The 19,572-nt window shown below is 41.7% G+C and overlaps 1 protein-coding gene across 1 annotated transcript in view; it reads left to right on the top strand.

Annotated features, from left to right (window-relative positions):
• LOC122928624 overlaps window positions 1-8,362 on the top strand; it is a 104,280-nt gene extending 95,918 nt beyond the window's left edge. The window contains exon 13 of the mRNA XM_044281640.1: window positions 7,229-8,362. Coding sequence (XP_044137575.1) covers window positions 7,229-7,378 — 150 coding nt within the window. The 3' untranslated portion in view covers window positions 7,379-8,362. The remainder of the gene's footprint in view (window positions 1-7,228) is intronic.
• The last annotated feature ends 11,210 nt before the right edge of the window (window positions 8,363-19,572 follow it).

Below are 19,572 nucleotides of genomic sequence, written 5' to 3'. Positions count from 1 at the left end.
TAGAGAAAGGCTCTAATGTTGAGCCGAAACGTTGCTTACCACATGGGTGAATAAAAAGATTTAATTTTTTCTATTTTTGGAGTGCTGCCCTTCTCTTGGTATTATACAATTGCAAGAAAAAGTATGTGAACCCTTTGGAATGATATGGATTTCTGCACAAATTGGTCATAAAATGTGATCTGATCTTCATCTAAGTCACAACAAAAGACAATCACAGTCTGCTTAAACTAATAACACACAAAGAATTAAATGTTACCATGTTTTTATTGAACACACCATGTAAACATTCACAGTGCAGGTGGAAAAAGTATGTGAACCCCTAGACTAATGACATCTCCAAGCGCTAATTGGAGTGAGGTGTCAGCCAACTGGAGTCCAATCAATGAGATGAGATTGGAGGTGTTGGTTACAGCTGCCCTGCCCTATAAAAAAAACACACACCAGTTCTGGGTTTGCCACAAGAAGCATTGCCTGATGTGAATGATGCCTCGCACAAAACAGCTCTCAGAGGACCTATGATTAAGAATTGTTGACTTGCATAAAGCTGGAAAGGGTTACAATTTGTGCAGAAATCCATATCATTCCAAAGGGTTCACATACTTTTTCTTGCATGTGCAGCGAATCACGGAATCACAGTGCGGCGAATCACGGAAGAGGCACACTGCGCCTCCCCCTCCATTCTGTCCAGCATGTATCTGTGGGAGGCTCTATCTACAGTGTATGCACTGTCAGTTTTTGCAGGGAACAGCAAAGTGGCTATAATAGCAGGAGGAGAAAATGTAGGGACAAATGAGATATTCAAAGTCATACATAACCCATATATCAGATGTCAATGTGCATATGCCCTCCCCCCAATTCCAGTACCAGGGAGGGGAGTGTGTGATTATATTTTCCAACTGAGTCATACAGTGCAACGGGAAATAGTTATTGCACAATATATAACAAACCGATGATTGCCACAGTCATATATCACAATGGGGATTTACTATTGCCTGAATTGTCCCATATTGATGATTGCCATCTAGTGGTGAGAGAAAAAGGAGATATTAAAGTCCCTATCCATTGTTCAGCCAGGCACTGCTCATTTGCCACATAAATGTGGATGTCAGATACTTGTAAATTGATGAGTATTGATCACCCGATACAGCAGGCATAAGATATACAGTCATGTGAAAAAATTAGGACACCCTTTGAAAGCATGTGGTTTTTTGTAACATTTTTAATAAAAGGTTATTTCATCTCCGTTTCAACAATACAGAGAGATTAAAGTAATCCAACTAAACAAAGAAAACTGAAGAAAAGTCTTTTCAAGATCTTCTGTAAATGTCATTCTACAAAAATGCCTATTCTAACTGAGGAAAAAGATAGGACACCCTTGCCCCTAATAGCGAGTGTTACCTCCTTTGGCTGAAATAACTGCAGTGAGACGGTTCTTGTAGCCATCTACCAGTCTTCGACATCGGTCTGAGGAAATTTTACCCCACTCCTCAATGCAGAACTTTTTCAGCTGTGAGATGTTTGAGGGGTTTCTTGCACGTACAGCCCTTTTCAAGTCACCCCACAGCATCTCAATGGGATTCAAATCTGGACTTTGACTTGGCCATTCCAGGACTCTCCATTTCTTCTTTTTCAGCCAATCTTTGGTTGATTTACTAGTATGTTTTGGGTCATTGTCATGTTGCATGGTCCAGTTCCGCTTCAGCTTTAATTTTCTAACTGATGGTCTCACATGTTCTTCAAGCACCTTCTGATACACAGTAGAATTCATCGTGGATTCTATGATGGTGAGCTGACCAGGTCCTGCTGCAGCAAAGCAGCCCCAAACCATGACACTTCCACCTCCATGCTTCACAGTTGGTATGAGGTTCTTTTCTTGGAATGCTGTGTTTGGTTTACGCCAAACATGTCCTCTGCTGTTGTGTCCAAATAATTCAATTTTGGACTCATCTGTCCAAAGAACATTATTCCAGAAGTCCTGGTCTTTGTCAACTTTATCTCTGGCAAATGTCAGTCTGGCCTCGATGTTTCTCTTGGAAAGCAAAGGTTTCCTCCTTGCACACCTCCCATGCAAGTTAAACTTGTACAGTCTCTTTCTGATTGTAGAGGCATGTACTTCTACATCAACAGTAGCCAGAGCCTGCTGTAGTTCTCGAGATGACACTTTAGGGTTTTTGGAGACCTATTTTAGCATCTTGTGGTCTGCTCTTGGGGGTGAACTTGCTGGGGCGACCAGTCCTGGGCATGTTGGCAGTTGTTTTGAAAGCCCTCCACTTGTAGACTATCTTCCGGACAGTGGAATGGCTGATTTCAAAATCTTTTGAGATCTTTTTAAATCCCTTCCCAGACTCATAGGCTGCTACAATCTTTTTTCTGAAGTCCTCTGACAGCTCTTTTGCTCTCACCATGGTGCTCACTCTCACTTCAACAGTCAGGAGCACACCAAACTAAATGTCTGAGGTTTAAATAGGGCAAGCCTCATTCAACATGCAGAGTAACGATCTACTAATTATGTGCACCTGGTGTGATATACCTGTGTGAGATCTGAGCCAATTTAAGAGGGAATACATGTGAGGGTGTCCTATCTTTTTCCTCAGTTAGAATAGGCATTTTTGTAGAATGACATTTACAGAAGATCTTGAAAAGACTTTTCTTCAGTTTTCTTTGTTTAGTTGGATTACTTTAATCTCTCTGTATTGTTGAAACGGAGATGAAATAACCTTTTATTAAAAATGTTACAAAAAACCACATGCTTTCAAAGGGTGTCCTAATTTTTTCACATGACTGTATAGTATGCTAATTGAGACCCTCTGGTGTGACCATCCAAAGGCGGAAAGTTCATTGGGCCTCCTTTTGTAGCAGTTTCTTCTCGAGGTCACCACTCCGTGGTGAATGTCTCACTATTTCCAAACTCTGGAACTGGATGTCACGGATGTCACTCTGGTGTTTGTGAACTATGTGGTGTTCAATAGAGGTGTCAGACAATTGCGTATACCATTCAGGTCTTCCACAATATGGCATCTGAACTGTTTTGCTAACATACAGTATTGTAGGCCATAATTGCAAGTGGGCAAATAAACTATTCCAGTGGTCTTGCAGTTAAAGGGGTTGTCCAGGTTCAGAGATGAACCCGGACATACCCATATTTTCACCCAGACAACCCCACTAAGATAGTGCTCTCCCTTGCCCCGCACTGGATCGCTCAGGGCAAGGGCTTGTTTGTTTACCTAGGCACACTGCTAGGCGGAGGCTAGCCGTTTTACAGGCTAGGGCAGCGCTAAAGCCCACCTATCAGTGCTGGTGACGTCACCGGGCTCACTGCTGGGTGAAAGCTTCTGCCTGGGAGCCCTAAGGAGAGCCCGGTACATCACTGGAACTCCAGAAAATGCCTTTGCCCTGCGCGATGCTGTTCCCACAACAGAATTTTCCTGTGAGACCTGACCAACCGTGTTTGAGATTCAAAGCAACTATGGACTGGCCTGTTTTTTTTAGGTTGCGGCCCCAACAGTATGTAATTGCCAGGGATCTCCCTACCAGGTGTCCCACATCTGAGTTCTATGGTACTATACCCCAGTAACATGAGAGTACTTCTCACACTTGACTGTGAATAGCATTATAAGAAGGGATGATTCAGCATCATAAGTAGCGACGATTTAGACCTGTTCATTAATATCTGCTTCATGAATTCCTGGGTTCAGTAGAATGTCACAGTTCACACTCATTGTGGGAGATTTATCAAAACTGGTGCAAAGGACAACTGGCTTATTGCCCATGGCAACCAATCAGATTCCACCTTTCATTTTTCAGAGCTCCTTTGCAAAATGAAAGGTAGAATCTGATTGGTCAACTAAGCTTATGGGCAGTTTTCCTTTACACCAGTTTTTATAAATGTCCCCCATTGAGCGTTGGTAAGCGTTGGACAGGATATATTGTGGATATCCCCTCCTGTGAAATCTGAGTTGAAGGTCCCTGAGCTCGTGGTACATGTGCCGATTAAAAATGAATACATTGGGGGAGATTTATCAAACTGGTGTAAAGTAGAACTGGCTTAGTTTCCCATAGCAAATTTTACAAATGAAAGGTAGAATCTGATTGGCTGCTATGGGCAACTAAGCCAGTTCTACTTTACACCAGTTTGATAAATCTACCCCATTGTGTTCCAGAATGAACCCTAGAATAAACTCGTTGTGGGGCCAGAGGTGGGTAGCATGTCCATGCAGGAAGGTGCTGACAGCTGCACACCCTTTATCATGTGGTATTGAGTGATTATCAGATATGGACCCCATTGTCTGTGGATATATTTGACTTCACTGAGTGCCTTAATACATTCCCCTTCTGATATTCTATTAATATAATGCTCACCCCACCCTGATTAGTATAACTATACATTTGAGTCTAAGGCTGGATTCACATGTCTGTGGATAGATCATACCAGTGCATTACTGTACTGCGGCGGCAGCAGTAAGCGCACGGCGTCATAGCAATCAATGACGCCGTGCACTCCTGCACTCAGAAGAAATCCAGGCCGGTATCGCACGGACCGTGTTCCACGGACCTGTGAATCCAGCCTAACAGCCATACATTGATCTTTTATACAAGTTAAAGCTACTTTCACATTAGTGTTTTTGAAGATCCATCATGGATCTGCAAAAACACTTCCGTTACCATAATACAACCGCATGCATCCGTCATTAATGGATCCGGTTGTATTATGTCTTCTATAGCCATGACCGATCCGTCATGAACAACATTGAAAGTCAATGGGGGACGGATCCGTTTTCTATTGTGTCAGAGAAAACTGATCCATCCCCATAGACTTACATGGTGTGTCAGGACGGATCCGTCTTGCTCCGCACCACATCGCAGACAGAAAAACGCTGCCTGCAGGGTTATTCTGTCCGTGATGGGAACGCAACCAAACAGAACGGAATGCATTGGTGCATTCCGTTTTGTTCAGTTCAGTTTTGTCCCCATTGACAATGAATGGGGACAAAACAAAAGCGTTTTCTTCCACTATTGAGATCCACAGATCTCTATAGCGGAATTGAAAACACTAATGTGAAAGTAGTCTAAGGGCTTGTTCACATCATCGTTTAGCTTTCCGTTCTTCTGATCTGTCAGAACAAGAGAGAGAGAAAAAAAAACAGGATCCAGTAAAAAAATGGATCCTCTTGCATCAGCTGTCATCTGTTTGAGCCATTTTCATCTGAGATCCTTTTTTTTTTTTTTAGACAGAAACAAAAGTACTGCATGCGGGACTTTTTTTCCTGTGTAAAAAATGGATCTCAGACGTAAATGGCTCAAACTACAACGACAACTGATGCAACAGGATCCTTTTTTTTTCTCTCTCTCTTCCTCTGACGTATCAGAAGAATGGAAAGCTAAATGGTGATGTGAACTCAGCCTAAACCACTTGGGGGAAATGCAGATGTCACTCTGGAAGCTTCTGGGGGCTATTTCTGGGGGCTATTTCTGGGGGCTATTTCCACTTAAATTCTGACTTACAATACCAGTGAGATATGGGAGTTCCTTCCCACTTTTAAAAGTAATTGTTTAATAAAGTTGTATTTTAAACGTTTCAATGGGCAATGAGAAGTAATTACATAGAGATGTGAACCAATTTATCTGTTTAAGTGAGCCAACTCGAGTATGTATGTTCTTCTCATGTTTGCATGGGTTTCCTTTCCTCCCTTATTGCACAAACATATTGTTCAGTTAAATTGTCTCCTATTAAATTGGCCCTAGCGTCCATAAGTCTGAGAAAGGAAGCAGGAACTCAAGTGGATCAGTAAATCAAATAAAGGCTGTACTGTAGCTGTGAGGTAGCATCTCCTACCACTCAATCTGTCAGACAGTATTAATCCACATTGGATTGATACAGTCCAACAACCGTCAGACTGATTTTTCAAAAATTGCAGGTTGAAAATGTTTTGGGCTTTTCTACCTCATTTGCATTTTGCATAGTCGCCAACAACTTATGGACTAAAAAACGGCAGGGTTTATGATAATCTGCTTCAAAGGGGGCGTCTCTGGCAGGGCTTAAAATATTCCATGATTTGAGATAGAAATGCTAGTAAATATGTACTTTCTCAATGCACAGTAGTCATAGACCTACAGTATGAAAATGTCAATGTTGGATTAACAGAGATTTACAAAATACACAACTAAAGGGGTTGTCTCATCATGGACAATGGGGGCATATCACTAGAATATGCCCCCTTGACTTATAGGTGTGGGTCCCACCACTGGGACCCGCACCTATATCGAGAATGGAGCCCCACAAGGTGGTGGCTGGAGGATTCCGGTCCGGCCACCACCAAGCCGGCTCCCCATAGAAGTGAATGTGCGGCCCCCGCTCCCAATCATTACTATGAAGCTGATGACAATAGCCGAGCCAGCACTCGGCTATTTTCTCAGACCCCATAGAAAATGAATAGAGTGCGCCCTCCTTCACTTTCGGGGCTCCGTTCTCGATATAGGTGCGGGTCCCAGTAGTGGGACCTGCAGCTATAAGAGAATGAGGGCATATCCTAGCGATATGCCCCCCATTGTCCATGATGAGACAACCCCTTTAAGGCTGGGGCTACATGACCATCTTGGTCACAACACTCCTTGCATGACCATTGAACTGAATGGGTTCACAGAGTAACTCGCATGTTGCCAAGATCCCGGAATTGCAAAAAATAGGTAGGCTTGAGCTCAGATCATAGATCCCAAGTTGATTTGTTCAAAAACTTTGTTTTAAATGCTATTTCCGTACAACATTAAAATGTATTGGCTCCTCAGAGGAGAACTTTATCTCGCCCAAAGTAACGCAAGACTTCAGTGAATGACTTTGGTATTCCTATCTGCTTATTTAAAAATGTTTAAAAATAGGAATCCAAAGTCGGGTTTGGTACTGGCTGGTACCTCGGTACCAAAGTCCACTTTGGATTCCTATTTTAATTTTTTTTTAAATAAGCAGATAGGAATACCAAAGTTATTTACCGAAGTGTTGCGCAACATTTTAATGTTTCATGGAAACAGCATTTCAAACTAATTTTATGAACAAATCGACTTTGGATCTTGATTTGCTCAAGCCTATTCATGGGCACAGCAACTTGGACATCGTTCTGCTAGCCCATTCAGTTCGATGGCTGCAGTGCTGCAGAGCAGTCGTTGGTCGTGCAAGGAGTGTGATGGCCAAGATTGCCGTGTGGCTCCAGCCTAACTATATGTTTGATTTTTGCAGGTGGAGATGGATATGAACGACACAACCATGGAGGACAATAATGATGATGGAATCACTTATGCCGAATTGAATACAATCTCACTAAAACAGAACACACAATCATATATACCCACAGACACCAGCTTATATGCCGAAGTGAAAAAAAAATGACCACAGTGATAAGAAAGGGATAAAATAAAATACTGTGGACTCTCATGTTTCAGTGGCCTCAGCTTACAATATTTTCACCATATAATGGCATTTCCAGAAACTATAATTAACGTTTAATGTCTTAAACTTGTATTACTAAAGTGGATGCACTGATTGGCTATCTAGAAGTGCCACTCTACAGTATAGTGTGGTACAACATGATCTGCTGCTCTTTACCGGTGCCAGAAGGAGCTACTCCTTTGGACACCAGGTGAGTGTGGCTCCATTTTATTTTCCTGGCACACTGCATGTGTACAGGAAACTGAAAAAGCCCCTGTCCACTACATAGAAATTGATTTACATCTTCCAGCAAATATTTTTGACAATCTTTAATCTCCTTTTTTTAATTATTATGTTTGGTTTTCGAATCAATAACTACCGGTAGTTTTGCATACAGTTATGGTTTCAAGTTACACAGTTTTTTAACTTTCAGTGGTTATCCCAAGAGTCAGGACCAACTAATATTGTAATTTGAGGGACCCCTACTATGTGAATGTATGTTTATTAAACAAAAGTAATATAAGATACATAGGTTTCAAATCAATTGGTACATGAATATTCAGAATCAAAAGTCTATTTCAAAGGAAAAAACAGGCATTAAGTGAAAATATCTTAGTTATAGTGACAGGTATTACAATTATTTAGTTGGCATCAGAAATAGCTAAATCCAAATAACCGTATGAAATAAAGAAAATAAGTGAAAAATAAAGAAACTAGTGTAAGTGTTATAGAGAGGAATAAGAGAACGGAATAAGGGGCAGGGGGAGGATGTAAGGAGTCATTTGTACGAAACTCCTTTCGTTGATGCCTAGATGACAGACTCCTACTATGTGAATTTAATTCTTTAATCTGTTACTACATAATGTATGCAATTGTGTTTGCCTGTATATCTTATGCACTTAAATAAGTAGTTAAAATAATAAAATGGCTGCCTATTCTATTTCACACTTTGTTTTGTTTATTAGCAAGGATATAACATGGTCTTTGGGTTGTCTCCTTAAAAAAAACAGCCTCAGGCAGTATTAGTTAAAGCAATAATTACGCTACCTTCTTTCACACAATAGTTGGAAAACATGCTTGATTGCTACAGATCTCATGCAAGGCACGTAAGCTTAGTGGTTGCAGTACTCCATAAAGAGAATCTGTCACCATGATCTTGGACTAGTATCTGCAGTAATACATGAGCGGTGGTGCAGATAAGAAGTTCAGATTGCTCCTTTTTATTTTCCAACAGCCTCCCATTCTCTTGCTGTCAGCATTTAAAGCTGCACTAAAATACATTGTCAGGACCAAACGTCTCTATATCATTTTCTACGCCAGTTTATGGCGTGGAAAATGGTCTTAAACTACACCAGCAAGGAAGCTTGTGTAGTTTAAAGCATATTGCTTGGCCGGTGGGACCATGCGCCAAAGTAATGTAGAGGCCTGCATCTCTACATAACTTAGGCACGTCTGCTGCAGTGCTGTAGGATTAAGACCGGTGTCTAAATCACTGGTCTTAATAAATGACCCCCTTAGTGTCTCCCACTCAATTCTCAATCTTTACATTCAGACAGCTCATAGAGTTCCATGGCTTTCAGTATCACTTCTATGCTGACAAGACTCAAATTTATCTTTCTGGTCCAGATATCACAACCTTCATATTCAGAATCCCACAATAAATATCTTCTATATCCTCCTTCTTCAACTCTCACTTTTTAAAACTTAACATGTTGCCATCTCACTCAGCCTTCTCCCCCATCAGACCTATTTATCAAAGTCAATCTCCGCCCTGGAGTACTGTAACATCCTCTTCTGAGGCCTCCCATTTAGCATTCTCGCACCCCTCCAATCTATCCTTAGCTCTGCCACCCTACTAATCCAACTCTTCTCCCGTTACTCTTCTGTCTCTTCTCGCAACGTGTCCTGTCCATACATCTGTGACCTGATCTCCTGATACCTTCCAACATGCAATCTCCAATCCTCACAAGACCTCGTTCTCAACTCTCCTCTTATCTCCTCTACCCACAATCGCCTCCAAGATTTCTCCTGTGCATCACCCATACTCTGGAACTCACTACCACAGGATATCAGACTCTCACCTACAGTGGAAACCTTCAAAAGAAACCTGAAAACCCACCTCTTCAGACAAGCCTACAACCAGTGACCCTGCTGCCGCTATATCGCCATATGACCAGCTTTACCCTCACCTACTGTGTCCTTCCCCCATCCATTGTAGATTGTAAGCTCTTGCGGGCAGGATCTTCTCTTCTCTCCTTCTGTACCAGTTTGTAACTTGTCTTGTTCATGCTTATTGCATTTGTTTTGCATTATTTGCTGTATGTATACCCTTTTTCATATGTACAGCACCATGGAATTAATGGTGCTTTAAAGGGATTCTGTCACCTCCCCTAAGCCAAAAAACGATTTTAAAGCAGCCATGAAGCACAGCTTACCTGGATTAGGCTGTGCTCTTTTATCTTGTAATCCGTCCAGCAGTTACTCCAAAAAACGACTTTGATTGATATGTAAATGTGTCCTGAAGGTGCCCAGAGGGGCGTTTTTTTCTTCTTAGTGAGCCCAGTACCGCCCCTCTTACAGTGCCCAGCCCGCCTTCCTTGTACTTTCTAACTGCCGCCCCCAGCCTGCCACAGCCTCCCCTCCCTCTCCTCCCCCTCCCTCACGCCGAACGAACTCTCGCACAGGCGCAGTACCCACTGAGGGCTGCGCCTGTGCGATCAGCAGGAGACTGAGGGCAGGAGCGTCATCCTCGTCACTGGGCATGCGCCGAGCCCAGTGACGTCCGATGCTCGCTCTTCCCTGCTGACTGAGGGAAGAGCGAGCATCGGACTGTCACTGGGCTCGGCGCATGCCCAGTGACGAGGATGAAGCTCCTGCCCTCAGTCTCCTGCTGATCGCACAGGCGCAGCCCTCAGTGGGTACTGCGCCTGTGCGAGAGTTCGTTCGGCGTGAGGGAGGGGGAGGAGAGGGAGAGAGGCTGTGGCAGGCTGGGGGCGGTTAGACAGTGCAAGGAAGGCGGGCTGGGCACTGAAAGAGGGGCGGTACTGGGCTCTCTAAGAAGAACAAAACGCCCCTCTGGGCACCTTCAGGACACATTTGCATATCAATAAAAGTCGTTTTTTGGAGTAACTGCTGGACGGATTACAAGATAAAAGAGCACAGCCTAATCCAGGTAAGCTGTGCTTCATGGCTGCTTTAAAATCGTTTTTTGGCTTAGGGGAGGTGACAGAATCCCTTTAATAGTAAATATTAATACATACAAAAACTTTTTTATATGAGAAAAGTAAGGGGTATTTCATGTGATCACTGGAGTTACTCTTTCAGACTAGGAATGTTTTACTACAGTTTGTCTGTATGACAATTAACATAGTAATATTTCAAGTTCATACGACTGATGACTACATCAGATTAGTAAACTACGTATCTGGCAAGAGCCTGTGTTTCGACATACTGTACATCCTGCATAACAAGCAACTCCAAAAACTTACTCAAAGCCCCATGATACTTATGACTAAAACTTCCAAGGTTAATTGTGAAATCACAAGGACATTTTTTTCAGCAATATTTTACACAATGTAACAGCACAGCATAAATATTTTAGCAAAAAAAAAACAAAACAATGTACTAGCCAGAAATAGAGGAACCTGCGACAAATAATACACTTTGTCTACACCGTCCATCTGAAGCCAATAAGGTTATCTGATCTCAGAGTTGCACGTCAATAGTGCTAACCAGTGGTTACCCAACCTCCAAAACATGCCATAAATTGACTCCCTTTTTTGGTAAGGTTCATAAATTATGAACTAGAAGTAGCATAGTTTTTATATATATATATATATATATATATATATATATATCAGCAAAGGCAGCGTTAATTAGGTAGCGGATCTAGTCACTGCTATTGGGCCGCCCAAGGGGGGGTCAAGCCTTACAGAAAAAATCTTTATAGCCCTTGTGCTACTCTCCTCTCTGCTATGGTGAGAAGAATCACACAGACACAAAAGTTACAGGAACAACAGCTTTTACTGTTCACATAAAAGGCAACAAGCTAACCTGTAGTTCAGAGTAAATGTCCTTTAACGTAGCAGTGCAGTGTCCCACTCTGTATCAGTAGTGGGGCCCTGTATGTTTAAAAGTATTTGCAGAATGTCATTTTTTTCTGTGTATGTACAAACCGGATTCCAAAAAAGTTGGGACACTATACAAATCGTGAATAAAAACTGAATGCAATGATGTGGAGGTGCCAACGTCTAATATTTTATTCAGAATAGAACATAAATCACGGAACAAAAGTTTAAACTGAGAAAATGTACCATTTTTAAGGGAAAAATATGTTGAATCAGAATTTCATGGTGTCAACAAATCCCCAAAAAGTTGGGACAAGGCCATTTTCACCACTGTGTGGCATCTCCCCTTCTTACAACACTCAACAGACGTCTGGGGACCGAGGAGACCAGTTTCTCAAGTTTAGAAATAGGAATGCTCTCCCATTCTTGTCTAATACAGGCCTCTAACTGTTCAATCGTCTTGGGCCTTCTTTGTTGCACCTTCCTCTTTATGATGCGCCAAATGTTCTCTATTGGTGAAAGATCTGGACTGCAGACTGGCCATTCATACCAGTCATCATTGAAGGGAAGGATGATCCTGCTATTGATCTCTTCAGAAGTCCCAGATATCGAATTTTACAGAATCGGAAGTACTGAATCCTGAGGTTCGGTCCAGGTTTTGACGATAGCTTTGTGGAGTATATAAGGCGTATACAGACAGGTGTGGCGTAACCACTGAGGAAGGGAGAGTCACAATTCCCGAAACGTGTCTGGGTTAAACTCCATACACCTGTCGATATTTCTCTAGTTGCATGGCCATACAGACAGGACTTTTATACTCGAAAAATTGAATATTCGAAAAATCGAAGTTTCAAACCATCGGATCGAATATAAGAAAGACGTCACTACCGGACCACACAGGAAGTTACGTAAGTGTAATCCTGCGAGCACTGAACGCGGCCATTAAACAGAGCAACGTGAGACGCCGGTCTCATACATCACCCGGTGTGCCTTACCCGCTCCGTTTGAGCAAACCGCAGGACTCAAGTGGACTATCCCTACAAAGGGGAGGTAAGCGGCAGAATAGCCGAAAACTTCTTTTTCTTCTGTCCGAAATATCATCAAGTATTATAGGACTGCTGCCCGACATATAAAGTACCAGTCAATTGTTAGAATCCTCCTAGCGTTGTATAGGTATTTTCTACATCTATCAACTATCATTGGGGGCATATTGGACTTCCATGGAGACATAGGCCATACTGGAAGGCCCATAAAGAACCCCAGATACAATCTACGCCAGAGGATTTATAATAATTTTTGGACATTGATCCTATTCATCTACCCCATTGTGGCTATATTGATGTATTTTTATTGTGATCTTTTACATGTTTTATATTGCTAGCTATTTGTTTTATATCATATTTTATCTATAATAAATGTGTGCTATATGGTAGAGTGCTCGCCCATACACATCTCTTTATTTTTTTGGAATCCAGTTTGTACATTGCTGTAATTCCTTTTAGCAGGCTGATAAACCACTTCAAATCAGTCACAACTAGGTGGTGCTGTTACTAAATATATATATAGTGTGGCAGTGGCGCTGCCAGTGGGCCATATGAGGGCCATTAAAATGGTGTATCTCACACATAGGAAGCTGGATGAGAACAAGAAAGGATGGGAAAATAGTGCTTTCCCCTGTGTGTATGTCCCCATTGTCTTATAGGTTTGGGTCCCACCGCTGGGACCCGCACCTATATCGAGAATGGAGCACCGCAAGGTGGTGGCTGGAGGACTCCGGGCCGGCCACCACCAAGCCGGCTTCCCATAGAAGTGAATGGGAGCGTACCGCATACGCGCGACACCCACTCCCATTTATTTCTATGGGGCCGACGGAAATAGCTGAGCCAGCGCTAAATTAATGATGGGCCCTCCATTCATTTTCAAAATGAATGCGCCCTCCTTCATTTGCGGGGCTCTGTTCTCGATATAGATGCAGGTTCCAGCGGTGGGAACCCTCCTGCTCCCCTGAAATGACCTGCGCGGCCTGTCGCACAAGCGCACGGCCGCTCCATTCATTTCTGTGGCTGTTCCGGAGATAGCCAAGCACTGTACTCGCCTATCTCAGGAACTTCCATAGAAATGGATAGAGCAGGATAACTTTCACCTACCGGAATACCCCTTTTTTGAAGTTTTAGCAAAAGGCCTCTGATTTGTTAGCATATCTTCAGATTAAAGGGTTTCTACCACTTCGCTGCACATATTTAGCTGTCAGACACTAGCGATCCGCTAGTGTCTGCTCTGCCCAACCATCCTAATATAATTGCTTTTAGGGCAGCCGTTTTGCTAAAAAAAGAACTTTTATTAATATGCTAATGAGCCTCTAGGTGCTATGGGGGCGTCATTAGCACCTAGAGGCTCCGTCTACCTTCAGAAACTGCCGCCGCCCAGCGCGTCCCTCCAGCCCGCCCATCTCCTCCTGAATGCGATCCTCCTTGTGAGCGCCTGTATTCGGCGCATGCGCAGTGAATGTCTGACAGCTTCCCTGCTCAGACATCTCCACTGCGCCTGTTCCTCGGAGCACTATGGCGTCATCGCGCAGGCGCAGTGGAGATGTCTGAGCAAGGAAGCGGTCAGACATTCACTGCGCATGCGCAGAATACATACGCTCACAAGGAGGATCGCATTCAGGAGGAGATGGGCGGGCTGGAGGGACGCGCTCGGCGGCGGCAGTTTCTGAAGGTAGACGTAGCCTCTATGTGCTAATGACGCCCCCATAGCACCTAGAGGCTCATTAGCATATTAATAAAAGTTCTTTTTTTAGCAAAACGGCTGCCCCAAAAGCAATTATATTAGGATGGTTGGGCAGAGCAGACACTAGCGGATCGCTAGTGTCTGACAGCTAAATATGTGACACCGAAGTGGTAGAAACCCTTTAAGGGCTTGTTCACACAAACGTGCCGTGTTTTGCAGGTCTTCAAATTGCGGATCCGCAAAACACGGATGGTCCTTTATAGAAATGCCTATTCTTTTCAGCAAAACGGACAAGAATAGGACATGATATATCATTTTTGCAGGTCTACGGAACGGAGCAACGGATGCGGACAGCTGAGTTCATACTTGAGTTATTTGGTCAGTTCTAGCCCCGTAACTGCCCAAATAAGTGGAGTGTGCAGTGATTCTAAGAGTGACGCCTGTCATCTGCATGTCATACGAACTCATGAAGAGGCGGATATTTCAGTATAGTAAATGACCCCCTAAATCTGTGCAGCAGCTCTAGCCATTCTGACAGCTCCCTGACCGAATGTAGCTGCTTGCAGAATCTATATATAATGTACATTCCAGGGGCATAGCAAGTAACCCCGGGGCTTCATAGCAAAATTGACTTGGGCCCCACTCTATCATGACCACCTTCTGCAGCAATTCCAGTAAATTTTATGATTTATTATGGTCTCCCTGATGCACAAGGATAATGTAAAAGTTGAAGTGACTTTATTGTACATATTGTAGATAATTTACACAGTTATGTCACAAAATAGCAATAATGCACACAGTGATGTCACTAGTAGGAGAATATAGGCAAATAGGTCATTGCATAGGAATGACACACATAGAAAGGTCATCATGTATCCCTTCCCTATGTTGAGAAGGGGTAATACAGGGTGGGCCACGAAAAAGTAGACAGTCTCCAGCAACAGCATGACAAAATGAATGAGCAAGTGGATTGTTTCTTTAATAACCCACATGCCACACGATGCAGAAAGTGGTCCCCATTCATATCTATGCATTTTTGGGCACGTCGGATTATGTCGGCTGATACTACTCGTAATGTTGCAGATAGTGTTTGTGATATTTTCCTTCAGTTCATCCAGGGATGTGGATGGTTAGCGGACATTTTCTGTTTTGAAGTTCCCAACAGATAAAAATTGCACGAGGACAAGTCTGAGGAACGTGATGGCCATAACCCCTTGCTCACAGTTTGCTCCTACATCAACAGTTCATGAATCCGTGCCAGTGAGGTGTGGCATGTTGTCCCATCTTGTTGGAAAGAGCAGGACATTTTTGTTTCTGCAGCATCACTGCTGTAGAGCTGAAAGCGGTATCGGCCAACATAATCCGATGTGCCCAAAGATGCATAGCCCGGAACAGGGACCACTTTCAGCATCTTTTGTGACTTGTGAGTAAAAAATAACAATCCACTTGCTCATTCATCTTGTCATACTATCGCTGGAGGTGGGCTACTTTTTCGTGGTCCACATAAACGTGGAGCCCAACAGTCATTATTTGCTGCACCTTATGTCTGAATGAAAATGCATTTCTGGTATTTTACAGTAGAAACCCATACTCCTCAAAAAGTCTCCCAAGGTGTCCAGACCTAATTTATTTATTTACTTTATGCACTTATATAGCGCTGCTATATACCGCAGCTCTTTACAGACATTAGCATCCAACTGTCCTTAATGGGGCTCACAAGCTAAGTTCCCTATCAGTATGTCTTTGGAGTGTAGGAGGAAACTGGAGTACCTGAAGGAACCCACACAAGCACAGGGAGAACATACAAACTCCATGCAGATGTTGTTATTGGTCAGATTTGAACCTAGGACCCCAGCACTGCAAGGCACCAGTGCCAACCAGTGAGCCACCGTGCTGCCCACTCATGGCGTAGCCTTAATAAAAATAAATGATGCCATCTATCTCTATGAACGTATCTATGCTTCAAGAGGGACAACTGATTAATTCCTTACCATATGGAAGCTCAAAAACTCTCAGAAGACTCTTGTCACCCACACTTTTAAAAATATGAGGTTCTTAGCACACAATCGGATGACATTGTGTGAGCCTATCTGTCACGTCAAGGCGACCTCATTCAGATAGGTCCCTACCCTAAGACTCTTTTTTTTTTTATAACATGATTTACACTGATTTGCACTATTAATTTGAAAAGCCAAACTGATAAGCAGTATATTGGCGTTTCTCTATAACAACTGACTACTGTATACAAAATAATGTAAAAGCACACTGCAAGTGATAACACCAGTTACACTCAATATATCCTGTTATATGTATAACGTGTTAGAGTAGGGACCCACCTAAACAAGGAGGGATTAAGCACTGCAAAAGGGCTAACAAAACAGATGTGAATTTAATATATGAAATAGAATTCAACCCATGAAATGTTATAACAATATTGATTGCAACTGGTACACCATGCAATGTTTGTATAGTCAGCCACTGCAGAGGAAAAGCTTTTTTGTTTTTGGTGCATTATGTGGCGGAGGCCAAGCTTTTATTTTTCTAAAATGTAAAATTTAGAACAGAACTTTTCTCCTATTACTGTGTAACATTTTATGGATATCACGCAGGAAGTGATATCATACACTATATACTACACTTAACCTATATGCAGACACTATAAAAATTACACTGATCCTATATACACACTGCATACATTTACCCTATATATAGACTTCACTTACCTTTCACATACACTATATAGACTACACTTACCCTGTGTATGCACAGTATATATATATATATATATATATATATATATACTACATTACACTTACCTGATATACATACTATATAGACTACACTTAACGTAAATATACACTAGACTATTCTTACTCTATATATACATTACATAAAGTACATGTACCCTAACTATACACTATATACATTATACTTGCCTTTTACATACACTATATACTGTACACATACCTTATACACTAAATATTGACGGCACCTACCCTATACAAGCACTATATACACAATATATCCACTATATACTCTACACATACTCAATATACAGACTAAGTATAAAGATTACACCTATATACACACTACAGAGACTACACTATACATATATAATATACACTACATTAATCCTATATGCTGACACTATATAGATTACTTATCCTATAATCACACTATATACGCTACACTTACCTTTTTTACAGACATTAAATAACTTACACTTATCCTAAAAGCACACTATATAGATTCCACCTATAGATTATCCCATGTAAACACTATGTAGACTACACTTACCTTACACATAAACTGTATACACTACACTTACCCTATACACACACTATATGCACTATACATACACTATATATGCTACACTTACCTTATATACAGGCACTTTATACATTAGTTATCCTATATACACACACACTATATACACTACACATACCGCATGTAACACTATAATGACTGCACATGTCATATACATACACTATATACACTAAACTTACCCCATATACAGAAACTATATAAATTATACATACAATATATATATTACACTTACCCCACATAATATATAAATATATATATATCTATATGCACACACACTACACATACCCAATATGGAGATAATATATAAATTAAACAACACCCTGTACGAACACTATACACACTATACATTTACCATATACTCTACACATACCTAATATACAGACTAGTTATAAAGATTACACTTATCATATATACAAAACATAAATACTACATTTATGCTACAGTAGATACATACTACATAGACTTAACCTATACATAAACTATATACACTACATTTATCCTATATGCAGAAACGATATAAATTGCTTACCCATATATAAACACTATATAGATTAAACTTATCTATACACACTATACGCTATATACCGATACCTACAGTTATCCTATATACACACTATTACACTACACCTTATTCATACACTATATACACTTACCCTATATACAGACTAACTATAAAGCTGACATATTCTATAAACCCAACACATAGAGTACACTTACTGTTTATACACTAATACATACTACATAGACTACGCTTACCCTATACATTATCTATATACACTACATTTACCTTATACATACACGAAATACACTACACTTACCCAATATACAGACACAATATAAATTATACTTACCTGATATACAGACACAATATAGATTACACTTATCCTATGTACACACTATATAGAGTACACTAACACTATGTAGACTATACTTAACCTATATGCATACTATGTAGACTACACTTACCCTATACATCCACTATATAGACTACATTTACCCTATGCATCCACTATATAGACTACACTAACCCTATATATAGACAATATAGATTACACTTACTGTATGTACACGCCGGAAAATATGGTGCGGTATCGGGACAGAGGGACAGATTGGAATCCCATGAAAGCACTACAGAGTGCTTCCGTGGGTTTTCTGTCCGTGCCTCTACACAGCAAAAAAGTAGTGCATGCGGACCGCAACAGAGGCAAGGCCGTCACACATGAGCCCTAAGTCACATGACAGTGACATTACTCATGGCAGCAGCTATTTTCCACTATTTTCCTGCTGCCACTTCTCAAACAGTGCAGATCCAGAAAGTGCGTGCTCCAATGATGCAAGACTTCACCTGGAAGTGAAGGCTCCGAACCTGGCGCCTTCACTTCAGGGTGGACTGACGTGTCTCGGTGCATGTGCAGTCGGAATCTGCTCAGGAAGCAGAAGATCAGGTCCACAAGAACCACAGCACAGGCACGAAAATCCTGGGCTAGGCAAGATGTCAGGCCCTGTCAATCAGAGAGGAGATGGGCATTTCAAAAGCGGAGCTCCAAGGCTTCTGGCCACCCCCTTCTGGTCGAAAGAGCGAACTTGCATAATAATAAAAAAAAACTGATATTTAAGGAATGCTGCTATATACAAAGATACTAAGGTATCATTTTAATGGCATGATCAACCCTACCAGGCAACATGCCTGGTTTAATAGGGTTGATCATGCTGACAGACGCTATTTAAGAATATACTATACACTGAGAATATATGTAATGCCTGTTGATGTTTTCTCCTGTGGTCGGTGAGAAGGTTCTCTGTGAAGACTGCGGAGACTGAAGATTGTGTCTGAATTAAAAAGAAAACATGACATAAATATTCCAGCAGTTGTTGGACTCTTTAATACACACTGTCCATCAGGATGGACCCCGGGTCTCAATCTAGTATCAAACAACGAGTGACCCCGATGTCCACTGTAACTTGTCACACCTGACCTTTCATTTGCTAAGTGAACTGGACAACTGCAACTTCTGATACTCACTAATTTCC

Source organism: Bufo gargarizans, chromosome 2, assembly GCF_014858855.1.
Source record: "Bufo gargarizans isolate SCDJY-AF-19 chromosome 2, ASM1485885v1, whole genome shotgun sequence".
Lineage (NCBI taxonomy): Eukaryota > Metazoa > Chordata > Amphibia > Anura > Bufonidae > Bufo > Bufo gargarizans.
Note: the sequence above shows the minus strand (reverse complement) of the source record. Positions and strands in the feature narration are given on the sequence as shown.